The sequence below is a fragment of the Lotus japonicus genome, chromosome 2 (assembly GCF_012489685.1).
Source record: "Lotus japonicus ecotype B-129 chromosome 2, LjGifu_v1.2".
Lineage (NCBI taxonomy): Eukaryota > Viridiplantae > Streptophyta > Magnoliopsida > Fabales > Fabaceae > Lotus > Lotus japonicus.
The window spans coordinates 44,141,652-44,162,596 of NC_080042.1; the positions used below are offsets into that span (position 1 = coordinate 44,141,652).

General features: G+C 37.6%; 1 protein-coding gene across 1 annotated transcript in view; it reads left to right on the forward strand.

The window, feature by feature from the left end:
* Positions 1–548: 548 nt before the first annotated feature.
* The window catches only part of LOC130738068 (glutathione reductase, cytosolic), a 32,632-nt gene continuing 12,235 nt past the window's right edge, over positions 549–20,945 (forward strand). Inside the window, exons 1-13 of the mRNA XM_057589967.1 lie at positions 549–707; positions 911–1,082; positions 1,584–1,648; positions 5,631–5,700; positions 7,279–7,350; positions 15,690–15,893; positions 17,539–17,612; positions 17,719–17,802; positions 18,439–18,526; positions 18,647–18,728; positions 19,190–19,263; positions 20,217–20,324; positions 20,470–20,534. Coding sequence (XP_057445950.1) covers positions 936–1,082; positions 1,584–1,648; positions 5,631–5,700; positions 7,279–7,350; positions 15,690–15,893; positions 17,539–17,612; positions 17,719–17,802; positions 18,439–18,526; positions 18,647–18,728; positions 19,190–19,263; positions 20,217–20,324; positions 20,470–20,534 — 1,133 coding nt within the window. The 5' untranslated portion in view covers positions 549–707; positions 911–935. The remainder of the gene's footprint in view (positions 708–910; positions 1,083–1,583; positions 1,649–5,630; positions 5,701–7,278; positions 7,351–15,689; positions 15,894–17,538; positions 17,613–17,718; positions 17,803–18,438; positions 18,527–18,646; positions 18,729–19,189; positions 19,264–20,216; positions 20,325–20,469; positions 20,535–20,945) is intronic.

Consider the following 20,945-nt stretch of genomic DNA (forward strand, 5'->3'; position numbering starts at 1 on the left):
ACTCAACATCATCACTGCCACCTCTACAGCCACCAACACAACCACTACCCGCCATCACCACCACATCCATTATCGCAGCCACATTGGCTGCAACCGTCATCTTTACTACCCACTAACACCATTTTCATTTTATTAATATATATCACTATTGAATATTTCACAAAACATAAGTTTATATTGATTTAAACGAAATGATAAATTATACAGAATGTCACCAAATGCAGCATAGTATTAAAATTTTATTAAGCCCAATACTAACAGACCTTATACTATCAGACCTTATACTATCATGTCTTATACTATACCCCCTCTGATCACTATTATAAACAAAAAACAACATTTTAGATTCATTGAATAAATGATGTATCTAGTCATTATTATAGACTAAATACATCATTTATTAAATGGATTTAAAAACTTGTTTTTTTTTTCTTATAATAGTGACCGGATGATGTATAACATACCAAACAGGGCCCTAAGTGTTACACATTTCATTTGCTAAAAGTTTGTAGGTACTAAAATGGAATTTCCTTAGTTGGGGAAAACCAGTAGTGAGAACTAGTGAATATAGGATCCGCCAAGAGGTTGCAAAAACATTCTTTTCCTTTTGTTCCTGTAATACATATAAACACTCTTCTGCATCGGGTCCTGATTTGCTTCAGCATTCAGCACTCACAAACCTAATTTCTCCAATAACGACGATACAGGTAATCGTTTTCCCAGTTTGTTTTCTCGGGAAAATCAACAAAGAAAAATCTTTGATCTCTGTGCAAGTGATGTATGTATCTGTGTTCGAATTGTTTTCTATTTTGATGGATTTTACTTTTCATTCCTTGGCAACAGAACAGTTTGTGTTCGAATGTTTGATTTCTGAATTGAATCAAAATCTAATGATCTGATGTTGTTGTAGATTTGGTTCGAATTGTTCGATAGCTATGGCTAGAAAGATGCTTATTGATGGTGAACCTGAATTGGGCAAAGCTGCAGAAGAAGCGACGAATTTTGATTTTGACTTGTTCATAATTGGGGCTGGAAGTGGTGGCGTTCGTGCCGCTAGGTTTTCATCAAATTTTGGAGCCAAGGTTTGTATCTTTGTTGTTGCTTACTTTCCAATACTACTATGTTAATGTTGATCAAACAGTCATAACATTTTTGTCTATTATTGAAGCTTTACTCAGATGTTTGTTTGAAGGGTGGGGATTATTGTAAATGTTTGAACAGATTTCCTGAGAATATAAAACTATAGCACAAGTTCTGCCCTTTTTAGTGCCTTTAGATTTTCTAATGGTTATCTTAAAATTTAACAAGAACACTTTTTTTTTTTTTAATGAAATAACTACCTTTAAGTTAAAGCATGTTTAGAGGAGTTATGTTATATGCTCAGATGGAGAGTTTTGCCTCCCGTAGTGGCTCAGCTGACTCAAGTGAAATTTCTTTAAAAGAACATATTTGAAGGAGCACGTAAACTTTTAATAATATTGAAGTTGATCTTGTGTGATTTCAGTTCTTTTATGTTGTTTTCTGAAGTATTTTTCTGGTTTAGTTGTTGCCTTCTAATCATATTTTACAATCTGTGTCTAAAGGTGGGGATTTGTGAGCTTCCTTTTCATCCAATTAGCTCAGAAACTATTGGAGGAGTTGGTGGAACGTAAGTACAATGTATCTTGTACATTTATGCTGCTTCCTTTATCATTTTTTTTTATGTGACTGGTATTCAGATGATGGTTAGGTCGTTTGTGACTGCTCCCATTTTGACATTAGTTCTAAAGCAATTTTGTTTATGGGCTTGTGCTTCTTAGCTATTATTTCTTTTTCCTGTTGGCTTTTTTTTTTTTGAAAGATTTCCTGTTGACTTTTTATACTAGTTTTTTCTCAGAGTTTTAGGGTTTGAGTTCTACCTGCTTAACTATTATATATCTTCCTTTTCATTTAGTGCTGTTGTTGTTAGTATTTTGATTTGGGTTTTATTTTACCTTATATTCTTTCAGATTTCATTTATTGTATAGTTGCTTTCTAATACCTCAATCATAATTCTAAATATTTTCAATGCTCACATCATGAACTCTTGTAAAACTTCAACTCACTTCAAATGCTTCATTTATGTAAATAGTTGCACCTGAGTTTGCTACAGGTTGTTTTCTATTAAATTATATTCTAATTTGGTGTCTCTTTCTATCAAAATTTGCTAGTGGACGTTTTGCTTTTTCAAAGAAACTTCTGTGTGATCAGGCCCGAAACGTTTCTATTTTTTTTTGTCTGTGTAGTCACTTTCCGGATCATGCATTGACAAAACTCTTATATACACTCATGCAGTTTTTATGGGATATTTTTCTTATTTTGTATTTTAATAAAAATTTGCTCCTATGTGTGCTAAATGATTCATCTGTGCTGAAATACTAATTTTAGACTTTATGAGAGGCATGTTTACTCTGAATGCTATGCTTGTGGCTAATTTTAAGAGTTTAGTTTTTTGCATTGGCTTTTTCAAGATTGAACAAAAATTTAATACTATACAGGCTTGTTAATAGCACGCTATAGCGGTGCATTAGCCTATAGCGTAGCGGCCTGGGGGTTCACCGCTACTCCACTATTCACCGCTATTTGCGCTATTTTCCGCTATAGCGTCGCAATAGCGCTCGAAATAGCGTTTTTTGGGCTTGCCGCTACACTACGCTATCCGCCATTAACAACCCTGATACTATATAAAGCTTGGTATTTGATCTCAGCTACCTAAGTTGATACAAGAAAAGGAATTAGAATATCATATTGAGATTCTCATTTCCAATTTTATCTATGGGTACTTTCTTCCGTCACTTTTTTGTAGCTATGTTCTTTCATGTAACCCCGTTATCTTTCTCCTTTTCTAGGCAAAGTCAGTTCATCTTACAGTTGTAGTCCTACTTTATTTTGGATTGTCTCCACGCTCTTGAAACATATATTGAGTAAGACTCTTGATTGCTAGATAACAAAAAGATAATCTAATAATTAGTCAATGGAGATTACTGAAAAGTGAAATCTATTGGTAAACCATTAAGTAGGATTTAGATTTAAATGGCCTATAATTAGACATGAATCACATAATTTATGTTAAGACATTATGGTACTATTTGATCTATTAGTTTACCTCACCTACTGGAAAAATGCTTTTGGTTGCTTCATCTTGATTGCTATATAATAAACCCATTCATCTATCTCACACAGATACAACAACTATGGTACTGGTACTTTATGGTGCTATTTGGTCTATTAGTTGACCTAACATTTTTTTTTCAACAATCTAAGGTTTGGGTGCACTTAAAATTTTACACTATAAGAAAGTTGAATTCTGTATAAACATGACCAAATTGCATAAAGGATAAAACCCCCCGAAGTAGCATAACATAGAATATAATTGGAGTTTAAAGTGTTCAACATGATAACAAAACATCTTACATTGAAAACGTACATGACAATGATACATAATTTTTTATAACAAACAAGGCTTAATTGCAACTTTAGTCCCTGACGTTTACAAAAAACCCGATTTTAATCCCTCACCTAATTTAATTACAAGACTAGTCTCTCACGGTTTCTCCGGTTTGCAATGTTAGTCTTTATGTCTAATTATTAACAGAGGAGGCTTATGTGGCAAAGTCTCTGGGGACGTGGCACTGCCACTGGAAAGAGAGAGTCGCACATGCCTCTCACGTGACCCTCCAACGGTCATCTTCTTCCTCCTTAAAAATGAAGACGCAACATTGAAGGGGGGAAGGTTCTGCAAGTCGCGAGGAAGAACAAAAGAGAAGTAAAAAGAAGCAAGTCGTGAGGAAGAAGGTTGAAGCCGCTGAGCAAGCCTAGGTTCGAAACTTATGGGAGGATTTAGCGAAACTTCCTTTGCGTTTTCTGGATCTGGAAGGCGTAACAGGTCCATAAAGCTTAATGTTCGGGTTCTCCATCATGTGGTCCCTCTCCATGTGTGTCTTCTTCTTCCTTTGCGTAATCTTCTTCCTCTGCTGTGTCTGTATCGAGTTTTCCATCTTCTTCGCGTCTACGAGCTCTTCTCCGCCGCCTAGCTCTGCTTCCTCCTTTCTTTTTTAGGTTATGCAATTTCGATCCCTAGGGTTTCATAATTGGGGAAAATGGTTTGTGTTGGCTCGTTGGAGGGTCACGTGAGAGGCATGTGCGTCTCTCTCCCTCTCTCCTGTGGCAGTGCCATGTCCCTAGAGACTTGCCACTTAAGCCTCCTCCTTTAAAAATTAGACAGAAAGACTAACGTTGCAACGGTGAGGGACTTGTCTTGTAATTAAATTAGGTGAGGGACTAAAATCGTGATTTTTTAAACGTTAGCGACTAAAGTAGCAATTAAGCCAACAAACAATACTACAAGATCTAAGCTACTCCTATGTAACTTGCACTTTAACAGGTCCAATCTCATGCCTTCCCTGTCCATCGTTATGAAAAGAACAATTTTGATATCTCGTTCATCCAGAGAAAGAGTAGTAATTTCAAGAATTCTTGCCCCTTTGCACGAATCCCATTTATGTCCATCAATAATCCACATTTTTCCCGTCGTTATTGTTACTCTTACTTCATCAGAGGTGAAGATTTGTATATATCAAAGCAAAGTCTTGAGCTCTGTTAGGGTTGAACCTGTTTCTTTTTTTTTGGAGTGGATGAAGGAATTTGTGCTCCACATATTTGAAAATAAAAAGCAGAATGAGTACAAGGTGGAATACTTGTAATTTAAAGTGAGAACCGGAACAAAACCAGAAAATATGCTCGTGAACCATATAGGTAATGCTGACTCAATTTCCATACTGGGACACTAAGTTTATTTCGAAAATTTATTTTTAACTGTATAACAGTGAGACTGCTTGATTTTGTTTAAGGGCCAATGATAGGATTTAACTGTATTTTGAGTTTTAGAACATAAAATGAGCAATAATGGTAAAACACATTGTGAAGAAGTCATTTCTACACTTGCAGAAATCACTGTAAATTGGGAAAGAGAAACGGTAGGAGCAAGTTATTTATGCCATGTGCATGACAGAATTATTTGCTTATAATATTACTTTGTCCATTGCATTTGCCATTGGATCACAAGTGTTCCCTACTTAGAATATGGAGAAAGTATTAAAGATACCTTTGCTTTAAGTGGTTCTTTCTTATAATAGAGCACACTGAGATTGATTCGTCCAAATGGCTTACCCTTCCTAGTGGGATAAGGCTAGATGCTTATTATGTTTTGGGTAAGTTGAGTTGTCATGCACATATTTTTGGAAAGCATACCTCAATTATCTTGAATTCTTATTTCTTCGTCTTCTCTTTTACTTCTATGTGGTCTGCTTATCTGTTTGCATTGCTATGAATATGATGTAGTGGCAAGTTAATGATGACCTATAGCAAATGTAAAACACTTATATCCAAACAAATCATTTGTACTGAAAAATTTCTGTGTTTTTGCCGACTTTTCTACTGAATATAATTTATTATTTAATTTGGTGAACTTGCATGATAATAGTGTGAGTGAGTTGTATTTTAGATGTATGCTATTACACAGTTTTTGTCCTTCCCCACTCTTCACTGCCCAACATTATCTTATCAACTATCACATAATTAATGAAATGCTCATTTATTTATTTATTTTGAAGGTGTGTTATTCGTGGTTGTGTTCCCAAAAAGATTTTAGTCTACGGAGCATCTTATGGTGGTGAACTTCAGGTAAGGATTTGATCCTAAATGAGTTTTCAGTTAAAAATATAAAACAATTGCTAGATATATGTAGTGATTTTTGTGCATTGCCTTCTTTGCTATTATTTGGTACATCTGTTAGCAATGGTGGAGCCAGATCTTTGGCTTGGGGGGGGGGTGGCAAGACTATCTATAAGAACAAGGAAAAGTGAAAGACCATGAAAAGGGAAAATCAAAACTTAAAGAAGGAAGAAACTGAAGTTCCCTATTATATAAAATATTGAGTCTAGAGAAGGTAAGCAGAAAAAATAAATAGGGTGTTGTTTGTGCTGCACTCTGGCATGCGGAAGAAGGGCTCTTAGTGTAAAGAAAATAGAAAATGCAGGGCCACAAGTTATTTTATAAGACTACATCAAAAGAAGTTGAAAAAGTTCGGGGTGACCGTGGCAGTACTTGGTCAGTTGGTCCCCCCTCGGCCCCGCCACTGTCTGCTAGAACTGGATGAATGCATCTTTAAGGGTATCTTATTGTATCCAAATTTTCTTTGGGATAGGGGTATGTTCTTAGCTTATCTTAGGTGTTCTGCTAAGCCTAAGTTTGTTTACAGGGATCAACCATCATTGATTTGCAAAGCTTTCCGCATACCTAGTTTCCTCTTTTAAGCTCTTGACCTTGCTGCAGTTGTATACCAATTCTCTTTAATTGTATTTTGCCTAAAAAATAATAAATCATCATCATCTCCTTGATATGGTTATACGGATATGAATGTTACTTTTTTTATATTATTTTGTGACACAAGACTTTCTTTTGTGCTAAATTTATTTCATAAAAGAAAATCAATAATGAGTTCGTATACCAACTCTGTTATTTTCTATTACATCCAAGATATATAAAAACTGTATGTTTTCTGTCTGCTGTGTTTTTCTCTAGCTAGGAGACCAGACTTGAACCATGGGATCAGCCTCTTGCAAATGCAAGGAAAGGCTACCTACAATTTACCGACCATGACTTCGACCCTTTCCTAGACCGTGCCATGGTGGGAGCTTTATAGCACCAGGTTGCCCTTGTATAGATATAAATATAGATAGATAGATAGATAGATAGATAGGTAGGTAGGTAGTTATGGATGTGTGAACTCAAAATTTGTTTTTTAAGTGTCCCTTAAATGATAGATATGGTTGTGTTACATTGTCTCAGGAACAAAGAAGTATGCCCAATGCACAAACCTACCTCTGTAGTGCTGAAACTTAATTTTTTTTAAAAGAATCGGGACAGCTTGGATCAAACTTTTGACCACTTGTTCTTAGGTCAACTTCGCAAAAGCTTAAATTAGGCGAAATCACATGAGTGATTTTATATATCAACTTTATTAGATTTATTTGTTGTCAGATCTGATTTGATGTAGTTAAAACTTACAATAGGTTTGGTTCCAATTCTAATCAAATATGGTATGCAAATGCAATTCAATGTTAGATTTCATTAATATATCTTTTATTTTTTTCTTTATTTTTTTAGTCATGCTGGTTTGTAATTGTAAATGCTTCTGAGATCATCATTTGTGTTTAACTTGTGTTTGATGATTTAATGAACATGACTGTGGTTTGATAGGATGCCAGAAATTATGGGTGGGAATTGAGTGAGAAGGTTGACTTCAATTGGAAGAAGCTCTTGGAGAAGAAGGTATTTCAATATTTATTTTTTGTTTTAATAATATTGAATTTGAGAGAGGAGATAGAAAATGTGATGAATCTTACACTTTTATTGAGTGATTATGTCATGCATTTATAAGCAATTGGTGAATCTAGCTTCTCATAACTGAACCTAACAACTTCTATAGCTGGAATAACTAACTCACACTAACTATAACCAACTGACAGCTGCAAGGGTTGTGATCCTATACATTTGGTGTATGCTATCATGTATACTTTGATACTAACTCCACTCAAGCTCAACTAGGGTGTGCGACTAAGTGAAGGTCACACATGTTGAGCTTGGACCAAAACTCTTCAAATCTAGAAGTAGGTAGTGGCTTGGTCAATGCATCAGCCAGCTGGAGGTCTGCTGGAATGTGTGTTGGACACTATGTTTTCCTTCCTCAAACACAAAAGTGACCGAGCCCCATATACTTAGATTGAGCATATTAAAAGAGTTGTGAGGAAGGGTGATAGTACTATTATTGTCACCAAAGGTACAAGGATCCATGGCAAGTGGTAACTGCTTTGAGCTCAATTATGTTTGTATCCAGAATAAATCCGATTTGAGTGGATGGATGACTGGTTGATGTGGATGTGAGGGAAATGAGTAGTGGACAAGGAAGGTGGAAGAAAAGAAGGTAGAGTGGATTGACTATATGCAAAGGGAAGAAATTAACCCTAGTGAGCTGTGGAGATCTTAAGGAGGTAAGGGGAGTAGATGTAGGTCTTGAGAGTTGAGAGGTGAGACTTAGTGGGAAACAGCAGTGAATGAGGGAACTTGGCTTCACTGGAAAGTACATCCTTGGAAATAGCATGTTTCACATCAGGCGTGAGGCACTTGTATCGCTTGTGTGAGGTTGAAGAACAACCTAGTAAAAATACTCTTGAGAGCGAAATTGAAGTTTGCTAATAATAGGGTCTGACAAAGGGAAAACAGGAGCATCCGGATACCCACAGAAAGTTATAATCAGGCTATAGTTCTAATAACTTTGCAAAAGGAGCATCAAAATTTAATGATGGATTAGGTAAAAAATGCATGGCTCCACAAATGTATAAGGTAGGGATGCTTGAGCTAACAGCGTCAGTCCAAGTACAGCAATATGGAGGTATTTTCTCTTAACTACACCATTTTGATAGTGTGTATGTGGACTGTTGCAAACCCAAGAACCAGGCCCAGGTTTGGCAACGTCTACAATAGGAGGCCCAAGATGATGCCAGCAGAATCACCTAATGATCACTCTTCTAGAATGTAGTATTCCTAAATAACCTCCTGGTGAGGTGGCAGCAATCAAGAGGGGAAGGGGGGGACCATTGTACCAGCTGAGAGAATATAAGTTAGTTATGGAGAGAGTATTGTTGTAGGCTGGAATTGGCTAGGACTAGGAGAGAAGGAGCACTCTCGAATTTGCTCATCTTTGTCTTTTCATTTCCTCTGTTATTTGCAAATTCCCTAAACACTGCTTCTGGAATTTCTCCAGAGGATTCAGTGCTATCTAATACATTTGCATTCTCAGATCAGTGTTATTTTCTGGTACCTAACATTGGTATCAGAGCTCCCGATCCAGAGGGAGCTTTGTATGGTGTTTACCCGCAGCGCCATGGAATCTCGAGTTGACAGTCTTGAACGCACCATCACTGAGATGAAGGAGGTGGCTCACGAGCAGTTTGAGGAACTCCGGCGACTCTTCATGAGCCGCGACCAGAGGAGAACCAGAGGACGCTCCAACACCCCTCGTCATAGGAGGACTTCGCGAGATCTGGGTTCCGTTTCTGCCGTAAGAACACACGGTGGGTCACGAACCGGGTCGCGAACCGGGTCGCGTTCTACAACACGGAGTCGCGAGCGTTTCGAACCCCACCATCATCGTAGTCATTTGAGAGCGGTGACTGGAAGGAGGGTAGACATTCCGATGTTCAATGGTGAAGACGCTTACGGGTGGCTCACCAAGGTTGAGAGATTTTTCCGCCTCAGCAGAATCGAGGAGGGAGAAAAAATCGAACTCGTGATGATTGCTATGGAGGAGCGAGCTCTGAGTTGGTTCCAATGGTGGGAGGAACAAGCTCCTGTGCGCGCTTGGGAACCCTTCAAGGAAGCTCTGATTCGTCGTTTCCAACCTGCTTTGGTTCAGAATCCCTTTGGACCTTTGCTTAGTGTAAAACAGAAGGGAAGCGTGATGGAATACAGGGAGAGCTTTGAGCTATTGGCAGCACCGATGAGGAATGCTGATAGAGAGGTGTTGAAAGGCGTTTTCCTGAACGGGTTGCAAGAAGAGATTAAGGCAGAGATGAAGTTGTATCCTGCAGAGGATTTGGCAGAGCTAATGGACAGAGCTCTTCTGTTGGAAGAGAAAAATCTGGCAGTAAAAGGGGGTAAAAGTAGAGAGGATGACAAAAGGGGATGGAAGGAAAAAGGGGGTGGGGGAGGGAGAAATCTCTCTAGTTATGGGGAAAACAGGGGAAGATTTCCTAGTACTGCAGTGGGCTACCAGGGTAAAGAAGGAGCTGGAAATCAGGATAATGAAGGGAAAAATCCTATGAACAAGGGGAATACTGGGAATCAGGTGCAGGAGGGAAAACCACCAGAGAGAAGATGGAATGGGGGGCAGAGACTTTCCCAATCTGAGTTGCAGGAGAGAAGCAGGAGGGGGTTGTGCTTTAAATGTGGGGAAAAATGGGGAAAAGAGCACATCTGTGCAAAGAAAAATTACCAGTTGATTTTGGTGGAAGTAGAAGATGAAGAAGAAGAAGAAGAGGTGTTTGAGGAAGCTGAAGATGGAGAATTTGTGCTGGAAGGCAAGGTCCTACAGCTGTCACTGAACAGTAAGGAAGGACTGACTTCAAACAGATCCTTCAAGGTGAAAGGAAGGATTAAAGACAGGGAAATTCTGATCCTTATTGACTGTGGAGCCACAAGTAATTTTATTTCCCAGGAACTAGTAGCAGAGCTAGAAATTCCAGTCATAGCAACTTCTGAGTATGTGGTGGAAGTGGGAAATGGTGCCAAGGAGAGAAACTCTGGGGTGTGCAAGAACTTGAAACTGGAAGTTCAGGGCATACAAATCACCCAACACTTCTTCATTCTCGGATTGGGGGAAACTGAGTTAGTTTTGGGAATGGACTGGCTAGCAAGCTTGGGGAACATCAGGGCAAACTTCCAGGAACTCATAATTCAGTGGGAGTCAAATGGACAGAAGTTGGCACTACAAGGAGAACCATCCTGGTGTGGGGTTGCAGCTGACTGGAAATCAATTAAAATGACAGAACAGAGAGAGGCTGAGGGGTATTTTTACTCTTATGGCTGTTTGAGTGAAGAACCAAGAGCAGAAGTTGAGACATCAGGTGCGTTAAAGAGAGTGTTAGCTGAGTTCCCTGTTGTGTTCCAAGAACCACAAGGATTGCCCCCAAAGAGAGACACTGACCATGCCATTTTACTACAAGAAGGAGCCACTATTCCAAACAGCAGACCTTACAGGTATCCTTTCTACCAAAAGAATGAAATTGAGAAGTTAGTTAAAGACATGCTGAAATCAGGGATTATTAGACCTAGCACTAGCCCTTTTAGCAGTCCTGCAATTTTAGTAAAGAAAAAGGATGGTGGATGGCGATTCTGTGTAGACTATAGAGCCCTAAACAAGTTAACAATTCCTGATAAATTCCCAATACCTATTATTGATGAATTGTTAGATGAGATAGGGTCAGCCATGGTCTTTTCTAAATTAGATTTAAAATCAGGGTATCATCAAATAAGGATGAGGGAAGAAGACATACCAAAAACAGCTTTTAGAACCCATGAAGGGCATTATGAGTATTTGGTTCTTCCATTTGGGCTGTCTAATGCACCATCTACTTTCCAAGCCCTCATGAATCAAGTTTTGAAACCTTATTTGAGGAAATTTGTTCTGGTATTCTTCGATGACATATTAATCTATAGCAAGACTGAAGAGTTGCATACAGAACATCTGAGGGTAGTATTGCAAGTACTGAAAGACAATCACCTAGTGGCAAACAGGAAGAAGTGTTCTTTTGGGCAGTGTGAGATTGCTTACTTGGGACATATTATCTCTAAAGAAGGAGTTGCAGCTGATCCAAGTAAGATCAAAGATATGCTAAATTGGCCAATCCCTAAAGAGGTAAAAGGGTTGAGGGGATTTCTGGGATTGACTGGATACTATAGGAAGTTTGTGAAGAACTATAGTAAATTGGCTCATCCCCTAAACCAGTTACTAAAGAAAAATAGTTTCAGCTGGAGTATGGAAGCAACCAAAGCTTTTGAGAAGCTTAAGGAGGTCATGACAACAGTACCAGTGCTTGCTGTTCCCAATTTTGATAAAACATTCATCTTGGAAACTGATGCCTCTGGGAAAGGATTAGGAGCTGTCCTCATGCAAGAGGGAAAGCCTGTAGCCTACATGAGCAAAACCTTATCAGACAGAGCCCAAGCCAAATCAGTCTATGAGAGAGAGCTGATGGCTGTAGTATTTGCTGTTCAAAAATGGAGGCACTATCTGCTGGGCAGCAAGTTCATCATACACACTGACCAAAAGAGCCTGAGGTTTTTAGCAGAGCAAAGGCTAATGGGGGAGGAACAACAGAAATGGGTATCCAAATTGATGGGGTTTGATTTTGAGATAAAATACAAACCAGGAATTGAAAATAAGGCAGCTGATGCTTTATCAAGAAAGATGCAATTCTCAGCAATTTCATCAGTACAGTGTGCAGAATGGGAAGATTTGGAAGCTGAAATCTTAGGAGATGACAAGTACAGAATGATCATGCAAGAGTTGGCCACCCAAGGTCACACTACAGCTGGTTATAAATTGCACAGAGGAAGGCTGTTATACAAAGACAGAATAGTCATCCCTAAAGGATCTGGGAAAATTCTCACAATTCTCCCGGAATTTCATGATTCTGCTATTGGAGGCCATGCAGGTATATTCAGAACATACAAGAGGATTTCAGCCCTTTTCTTCTGGGAAGGAATGAAGTTGGATATTCAAAACTATGTCCAAAAGTGTGAAGTGTGCCAGAGGAACAAATATGAGGCTCTAAAACCAGCTGGTTACCTTCAGCCATTACCTATTCCTTCTCAAGGGTGGTCAGATATCTCTATGGACTTTATTGGAGGGTTACCTAAGGCTATGGGAAAGGATACTATCTTAGTTGTGGTAGACAGATTCACAAAATATGCACACTTCTTTGCACTTGCTCACCCTTACAATGCAAAGGAAGTAGCTGAGTTATTTGTAAGAGAAGTGGTGAAATTACATGGATTCCCCACTTCTATTGTCTCTGATCGGGACAGAGTTTTCCTTAGCACCTTCTGGTCAGAAATGTTCAAACTAGCAGGAACAAAGCTGAAATTTAGCTCAGCTTACCATCCCCAAACAGATGGGCAAACTGAAGTGGTCAATCGTTGTGTGGAGACCTATCTGAGATGTGTGACAGGGCTAAAACCCAAGCAGTGGCCCAAGTGGTTATGCTGGGCAGAATTCTGGTATAATACAAACTATCATTCAGCAATCAAAACCACTCCTTTCAAGGCTTTATATGGGAGGGAGCCTCCTGTAATCATCAGGGGAAATGATTCCTTGACTTCAGTGGATGAAGTAGAGAAAATGACTGCTGAAAGGAATTTGATAATTGATGAATTGAAGGAAAACTTAGAGAAGGCACAGAATAGGATGAAACAGCAGGCCAACAAACATAGGAGGGATGTGCAGTATGAGGTTGGGGATTTGGTGTATCTTAAAATACAACCTTACAAACTCAAGAGTTTAGCCAGGAGGAAGAACCAGAAACTGAGCCCTAGATATTATGGACCCTTTCCGATCATAGAAAAAATTAATCCTGCAGCTTACAAGTTGAAGCTACCAGAGGACAGTCAAGCGCATCCAGTTTTCCACATTTCCCTGCTCAAGAAGGCTTTGAATGCAGGAGCCACCAGCCCACCACTACCTGTCTCTCTCACTGAAGATTGGGAGCTCAAGGTTGAACCAGAATCAATTCAAGACTCTAGAGCAAAAACTGATGGAGACCTAGAGGTATTAGTGAGGTGGAAGGACTTGCCAGAATTTGAGGATTCCTGGGAAGATTTCAACAAACTACTGGAACAATTCCCAGATCATCAGCTTGAGGACAAGCTGATTCTTCAAGGAGGGAGAGATGTTGCAAACCCAAGAACCAGGCCCAGGTTTGGCAACGTCTACAATAGGAGGCCCAACATGATGCCAGCAGAATCACCTAATGATCACTCTTCTAGAATGTAGTATTCCTAAATAACCTCCTGGTGAGGTGGCAGCAATCAAGAGGGGAAGGGGGGGACCATTGTACCAGCTGAGAGAATATAAGTTAGTTATGGAGAGAGTATTGTTGTAGGCTGGAATTGGCTAGGACTAGGAGAGAAGGAGCACTCTCGAATTTGCTCATCTTTGTCTTTTCATTTCCTCTGTTATTTGCAAATTCCCTAAACACTGCTTCTGGAATTTCTCCAGAGGATTCAGTGCTATCTAATACATTTGCATTCTCAGATCAGTGTTATTTTCTGGTACCTAACATGGACATTAGAGAAATGGACTATGCTGTGGTTAATGAGATAGTTAGTAAAGGGTCTAAACTCCCCTCACATATCTATTTGTAAAGCTTTGGTGGGTGTATTAAGCTGCGATTAGACCATAGCTTTAAAGTTTAATTGTTTAAATTGTTAAAGGACCGAAAAGGCCTCAGACTTGAGTAAGTATAGTCAAGTATGAGAGAAAAGGCGTTCCCAAATGGCATATAGTAGGTAACACAATTGGTAAAAACAAAAGGAGCTGCCCCCACAGATCATGAAAAACTAATCCATGCGAGATTTATCCAAACAACAACTAGTGCAAAAATCTGTAACATTATTTTATTAGGAATTGCAAGATTGCATGAAGAAAAAACAAGTTTGGGAACTTCGGAACTAGGGTGGCGTAACTTGGAATGCCACATGGAAAATGAAAAAGTATTATTTGAAGTAACAGCTATAGTATTCGGACTTGAGAGAAGATTTGGAAACTAGTAACGTCCATCATTGCCCACAACTCCAAGGAGCAACACAACATTAGTTTCCTGTGGTTTAACAATGCTGTGAGCGTGATAGAATTCACGAAAGCTGATCAGCGGCATGACATGTGGCGGTGGCTGCAATGGACGGTTGGTGTGTTGGCGGCTGCAGAATAGGGCGGAGGGGGAGGGGGGGCCTAGTGGCAGTGCTAAGGAGGATCCGGCAGGTCGGACCAAATGAACCTAACAACCAAACAGGAACGTAGATGTAATTTTCTGAATTAAAATAATTATTATTAAATCTGAAAAATTGAACCGAAGAAGGTAAACCTTCTTTACAAGGGAAAACCCTTACTAAGTTACTAGTCAATCCTTCAAAGCATGAATTCAAACCTACTCAGAGAACTCTTATTTATAATAGAGTAACCCTACTAAGAAAATAACACCCGCCCAACAAATAATTAAATAGACTCAACCACACGCTTAAACTAACTGACAGATAAAAATTCGAACAAACTAATTGACAGATAATAATCAAACTCAGACCCAAGGTCAGATAGGCCCACTTCCCAAAGTCCCACTCCTTGAATCAACCTTCCAAATTGGGGGCTTTTCTTGGACCCTAACAGGTGCACTCGCCTGAAGATAAAGTGATGACGATGTTGTGGGATTGTTCGCAATGGGAGTTGCTCTACTTGTTGTTCCCAGAGAAGGAGATTCTTTTCATCCAGCTTCTCGGTGATGGAATGTGAAAAAGAAACAGATGTACTAACTTGAAGAGAAAATACTGGCGATGGTGAGGGATTGCTCGCAATCGGAGTTACACGCACTGGTGATTGGTGTAGTGGAGAAGGTGGCGAAGTAGAATCGATGTTTGGCATAGCTTGGACAAACTCAAGCTCTTAATACCGTATTTTGTGAGTGGGGAGAAAATTTGATTAATTTATTCTGTTATTCAGTGAATGATTACATCATACATTTAACATTTGTCAACGATTGCAAGCCTAACTTCTCATAACTGAACCTTACAGCTTCTATAGTGGGAATAACTAAGTCACACTAACTCTAACTAACTGTAACAGCCACAAGGGTTGTGATCATATGCATCTGGTGTATGCTCAGGAACTTTATAAAGATTTAGTTTGCATTATCTTTGGTTTTCTTTATTTTGCTTTGTTTATAAATTCTAGAGAGTTTTCTAGTTAATATTCTGATGTTAAAGCAGAGAGCAATTTATTAGTACCAAGAAGGCTAGTTTATATGTTTGTTGTCAATAATCTGTATTTTACCAAAATGTAGACAGATGAAATAAACAGATTGAATGGAATTTACAAGCGGTTGTTATCCAATTCTGGGGTAAAATTATTTGAAGGCGAGGGAAGGATAGTGGGTCCAAATGATGTTGAGGTGACACAGTTGGATGGCACTAAATTGTCCTATTCAGCAAAGCACATATTGATTGCAACTGGCAGTAGGGCTCAAAGGCCAAATATTCCCGGACAGGTTAATTTGTTTTTTTTTTAAATATCATTTGCAAAATGGTCTTTTACCAACATGATTGTTACAGTTTTATTAGTATAGTGGGTGAAAAGTATGTTAAGAATTATATGTTTAGTAATGCGGAAGCTTATGAATAGTAAGATATTAGATTGTTATGGTGTTAATAAGGTGATTCAAAATATTAATACTTTAGTTCTATTCATACTAATATTCATGTCAAGTACTTTTATATTACTACTAATACAAGTCCTAGCCCACTAACATAATAAGGCTACTAACCCTGTTTAAATAAGGATGCGCTACAACACAAAATATAAAAAATCACAAAACAACTCCTTATGTTTAGTTATTATGGAATATAAAGATCCTATATTATTCTAATAGTAGATTACATAATTTTAGTTAAACTGTCATGTTATTGAACTGGTTGTACTTACAAATTTCTATTTGGAATGGATATGGTGTGAGAAAATGATAATTTAGCACTCAATGGAGGTGTTAACATGGTGACATTCATTCAGCTTTTTTAAGATACAGTGATCAAGAGAGGGGGAAAAATGCATAATGATGAACATGGAATGCATCATTGAAACTAATTTGTATGACTTCACATGAAATTTACACCCTGGATTTTTTCTTATAATTATAAAAATTTGACATTACTTTCATAGTTTGTTGTTCTCTCTCGCTTTCACACGCATACGTCCACAAAGAGAAGCACACACACTTGCTCACTCTTGATACCACTTTTTCCATAATCATTATTCATTATGAAGTTTAACCAATACAAATTATTAATTCAAATGGTATTTTTTCTTTGCATATGATTTTAGTATTCAGTCTATAAAATTTGGAAACAGATAGATTAGTTCAAGTAATTAAAAGAAAATTTTGAAATGTGATACATTCAATAAATTCAGTAAGTGCTGAAATATTTTGTTTATGAAACGTCTCTAGTTGTTGGAGTTTTTGTTACCAACTTACCATTACTGATTACAGTTGTGAATTACTGTTTATTTTTTTGTGACATGCTTAATATTGTCAATCCCTTGCATTTAAACTGCACTTCTCTTTCCTGTTATTTACTAGATTTACTTGTGTATACCTTCCTTTGAATGCTTGACTGTTGAAAGGCCAGATGTTAAAATTCCAACATTCATATAGAAAATTTTGAAATGTGATACATTCAATAAATTCAGTAAGTGCTGAAATATTTTGTTTATGAAACGTCTCTAGTTGTTGGAGTTTTTGTTACCAACTTACCATTACTGATTACAGTTGTGAATTACTGTTTATTTTTTTGTGACATGCTTAATATTGTCAATCCCTTGCATTTAAACTGCACTTCCCTTTCCTGTTATTTACTAGATTTACATGTGTATACCTTCCTTTGAATGCTTGACTGTTGGAATAATTCATATCGAATGTTGGAATTTTAACATCTGGCCTTTCAACTGTTCCACGGTTCCTCACTCACTCTTGGAACATGTGTTTGATACATTGTTGAAGTTCTTATTATTCATAATACCATTTAAAATTTTAGGATATGTTTACTAATTGTTGTTGCTTTTATCTTCTCTTGCTGTTTTTCTCACTCTTCCAATTTTATTTTATTTTTTGTTTGGGGTGGGGGGTTATTAATTTGCAGGAGTTGGGTATAACATCTGATGAGGCACTGAGTTTAGAGGAGTTTCCTAAACGTGCTGTGATTCTTGGAGGAGGGTGTGTCTTCATTATCTTCCGATGTTATTTTTTTGGCACAATCTTTGAGGCTTTATTACTTTAGCAACATACTATCTCATGGTGATTAGTTTATTATTATTTTCAGTTATATTGCAGTTGAGTTTGCATCTATTTGGCGTGGGATGGGCTCCACAGTCGATCTGGTTTTCAGAAAGGAGCTTCCATTGAGGTTTGGCTCTGACATGCATGCTTCATGTTTACCATTAAATGGGGCCTTCTGGCCATGTCCCCCTTCCCTCTTGTTTGTTTTAATATTAGTAAGTCATCGTAGATATGTATGTAACAATTTATATACATTTTTGCCTTACTTTAACATTGTTTGAAATTCCTTAGAGAAAAAATTAAGTGGCTCATAATGTTGGTTATACAGGCAATAAGGGGTTCTGACTTCTGACCCTAATAAGCAAGCTGTAATTGGCAAAGAAGATTACAAGTGCGTTTGGAATCGTAAATATCTTAAAGATAATGTAGATTTTTGGTTTATAGAGCCTCGAAATGACACCTTAAACTGAAATATCTACGGTACTGGTAATTATTTGCAAAATATCCCTAAAATCCCGATTAAACCCATAGCACAGTTAGGATTTATTTCAGCGACATTGGTGCTTTTAATGATGAATGTCCTAAGTTTATTTGGTGTATATGTGTGGTAGTGGTTAATATAGATGTTGAAGGCAGGGGAAATAAATATAAATTTTCCTGTACCACTTAATATTAAAGCAATAGCTTGCACTACCCGTTTTTTAAAATTACTTTTTGCTCCATGTAGCATACTTACTCCCTGCTGAATAAAATTCTGTTACAGAGGTTTTGATGATGAAATGAGAGCTGTAGTTGCGAGAAATCTTGAAGGGAGGGGAGTTAACTTGCATCCGAGGACAAATTTGACACAGGTACATCCTTTTGGCATTTGCTACTCACATATATAATGATAAAATAATTCTTTAAATGGTTAAACTTCTTTTTCGATTCTTTAGTTTTAGGCTTGGCTAATGGCAATATCATTTTTTTAGTTGACCAAAACAGATGATGGCATTAAAGTTCTTACAGATCATGGTGAGGAGCTGATTGCTGATGTTGTACTGTTTGCTACTGGTAAGGGATACATATTACATACACATCAAACTTGGTCAAGAGGCTGATTGCGTTAGTAATAGTATTAATACTCAATGTAACTCCTCGCTTATGTAGTAATTTTATTGTAGCGTTGAATGATGATGAACTCTGTTAATAATATCTTTGCTACTTCAAATATGTGATGATCTCTTTCCACATAATCATCATATTATTTTTGTTTGTTGGTACTTGATACGTGAGTAATTCATGCTTAATGACTTTTTATACCTTAACGTGGAATTGGAGCATCCTTCTTTAGAGTTAATTGATGTTAATACTACTCAAATGAAACTAGTATACATTAACAGTATCTAGCCAAGTTTTCTTTCTTTTTTGGTAGTGGCTGAGTAAAATGTGTTGTCCAAATTTTATCTCATGGGAGTTGATATGCGTTCTTCTGAAATCTATATATCTTCTCAAGCATTCATTTGTTGCTGCAGGTAGGGCTCCTAATTCTAAGAGGTTAAATTTAGAAGTTGTAGGTGTTGAGCTTGACAATGCAGGAGCCATAAAGGTTCATAGCTCTCTCTTCTATTCATTTGCTTGTTTTCTTGAGTGTTCCATGATGAAGTCCAGTAAAAATATTTGTTCTCATTTCAGTATCTGTATATTTTGATCTACTGTGATTCTGTAAAAAATAAATATAGGTTTTCATGGTTATATAAATACGACATGTCTATTTTTTTATAGGAATTATCAAGTTGGAATGCCATAATTTGCTTATCAAGTTGACTAGTGGGCTAAGCTGTGATTTTTAAAGCTTCGAGAAATTATAAAATAAAATTAACTTCATACCTGTAATCTTCCCACCTTCATGGAGAGAAATCCCTTAAATATTTATGCTTGGTTTTACTGGTGAATGAAATTTTACCTATTGGCAAAATATTTGATAGATGAAGCACTCTGAAAAGAATAGTACTGATAAAAAGCAAATAAAGCCTATCACTAGGGTATTCTTGTGGAAATACTGGAATAGATAACAGCAAATAACAGAAGAAATGTCATGAAAAAATAAACCAGGAGACTCCCAAAGAAAGTTCCAGCCATGGGAATGGCTAACGGCCAACCCCACGAAAACCCTTGCTCTCCTTCCCACTACTCTGATGTCTTTTATCACTGTGCAGTTATTCTGTTATGATTTACTACTTCTCTTTCTTCTAACTCATCATACTCATCAATTTATTCATACTTCCCTCACTGGATGCTACTAACTCCTTTTGGCCCATTATCTATCACCGCTGCCCTACCACTTGCTGTCAATTTCTATAATAAACATGATATATTATATTGGCCTAACACCTTCACTTGTTTGTTGCTATATTAGTGGTAGTATAGGTGTCTGAAGCAAATTAATCTTTTAGGTTCTAAATGCTTTTGTCATTTGATATTGAGTTGGACAACTGTTTAACAGCTATATGATGATTGTGAGACCCATAGTCTTAAATGTTCTGCATTCCTTGTTTATAGGTAGATGACTATTCACGCACCAACATACCTAGCATATGGGCTGTGGGTGACGTAACAAATCGAATTAATCTTACACCAGTGGCCTTGATGGAGGCATCGTGCTTTGCAGTAAGTGTTCCAATATTAAATGCAGTAGCGTATGAGTTCATCTATTGGATTGGGAAGGGGGTTGTCACTAATTGATTGGTCCTACAATGTTGTCATTTATTGTTGTGTTACTTACCTTTATTTTGCTTTATTTGGACATATGCAGAAAACAGTATTTGGTGGGCAATCATGCAAGCCAGACTATAATGATGTGCCCTTTGCGGTGTTCAGGTAAAGTTTCAGATAGGCGTCGCTTATCTCATGGGTTAGTTAGTTAGTTAGTTAGTTAGAATGTTAGTACTGGTAATTTCCACTGAATATCATTGCTGAGAAACTGAGATTAAAACCTAGAAGTTCAATTATAGATTGAACTAGAAATCAGAGAATAACAGAGAAATTGAGATGAATTGGGGAAGAACACTGGAATTAGGGTTCACCTAGAGATCCCACGATCTCATTGATTCCACAACCAGATCAGAACTCTAATTTCCAAAAGTGTCTTCTCCCACAAGCTAACTCTATTTATACTACAAAGTTGACAGCTTGCAACTGGTAACTGCTCTAACAGCTTACAGCTGGCAACAACTGTTTTTTTAACTAACTAATACTAATTACAATTCAGTCCTTCCCAACTACTTACTC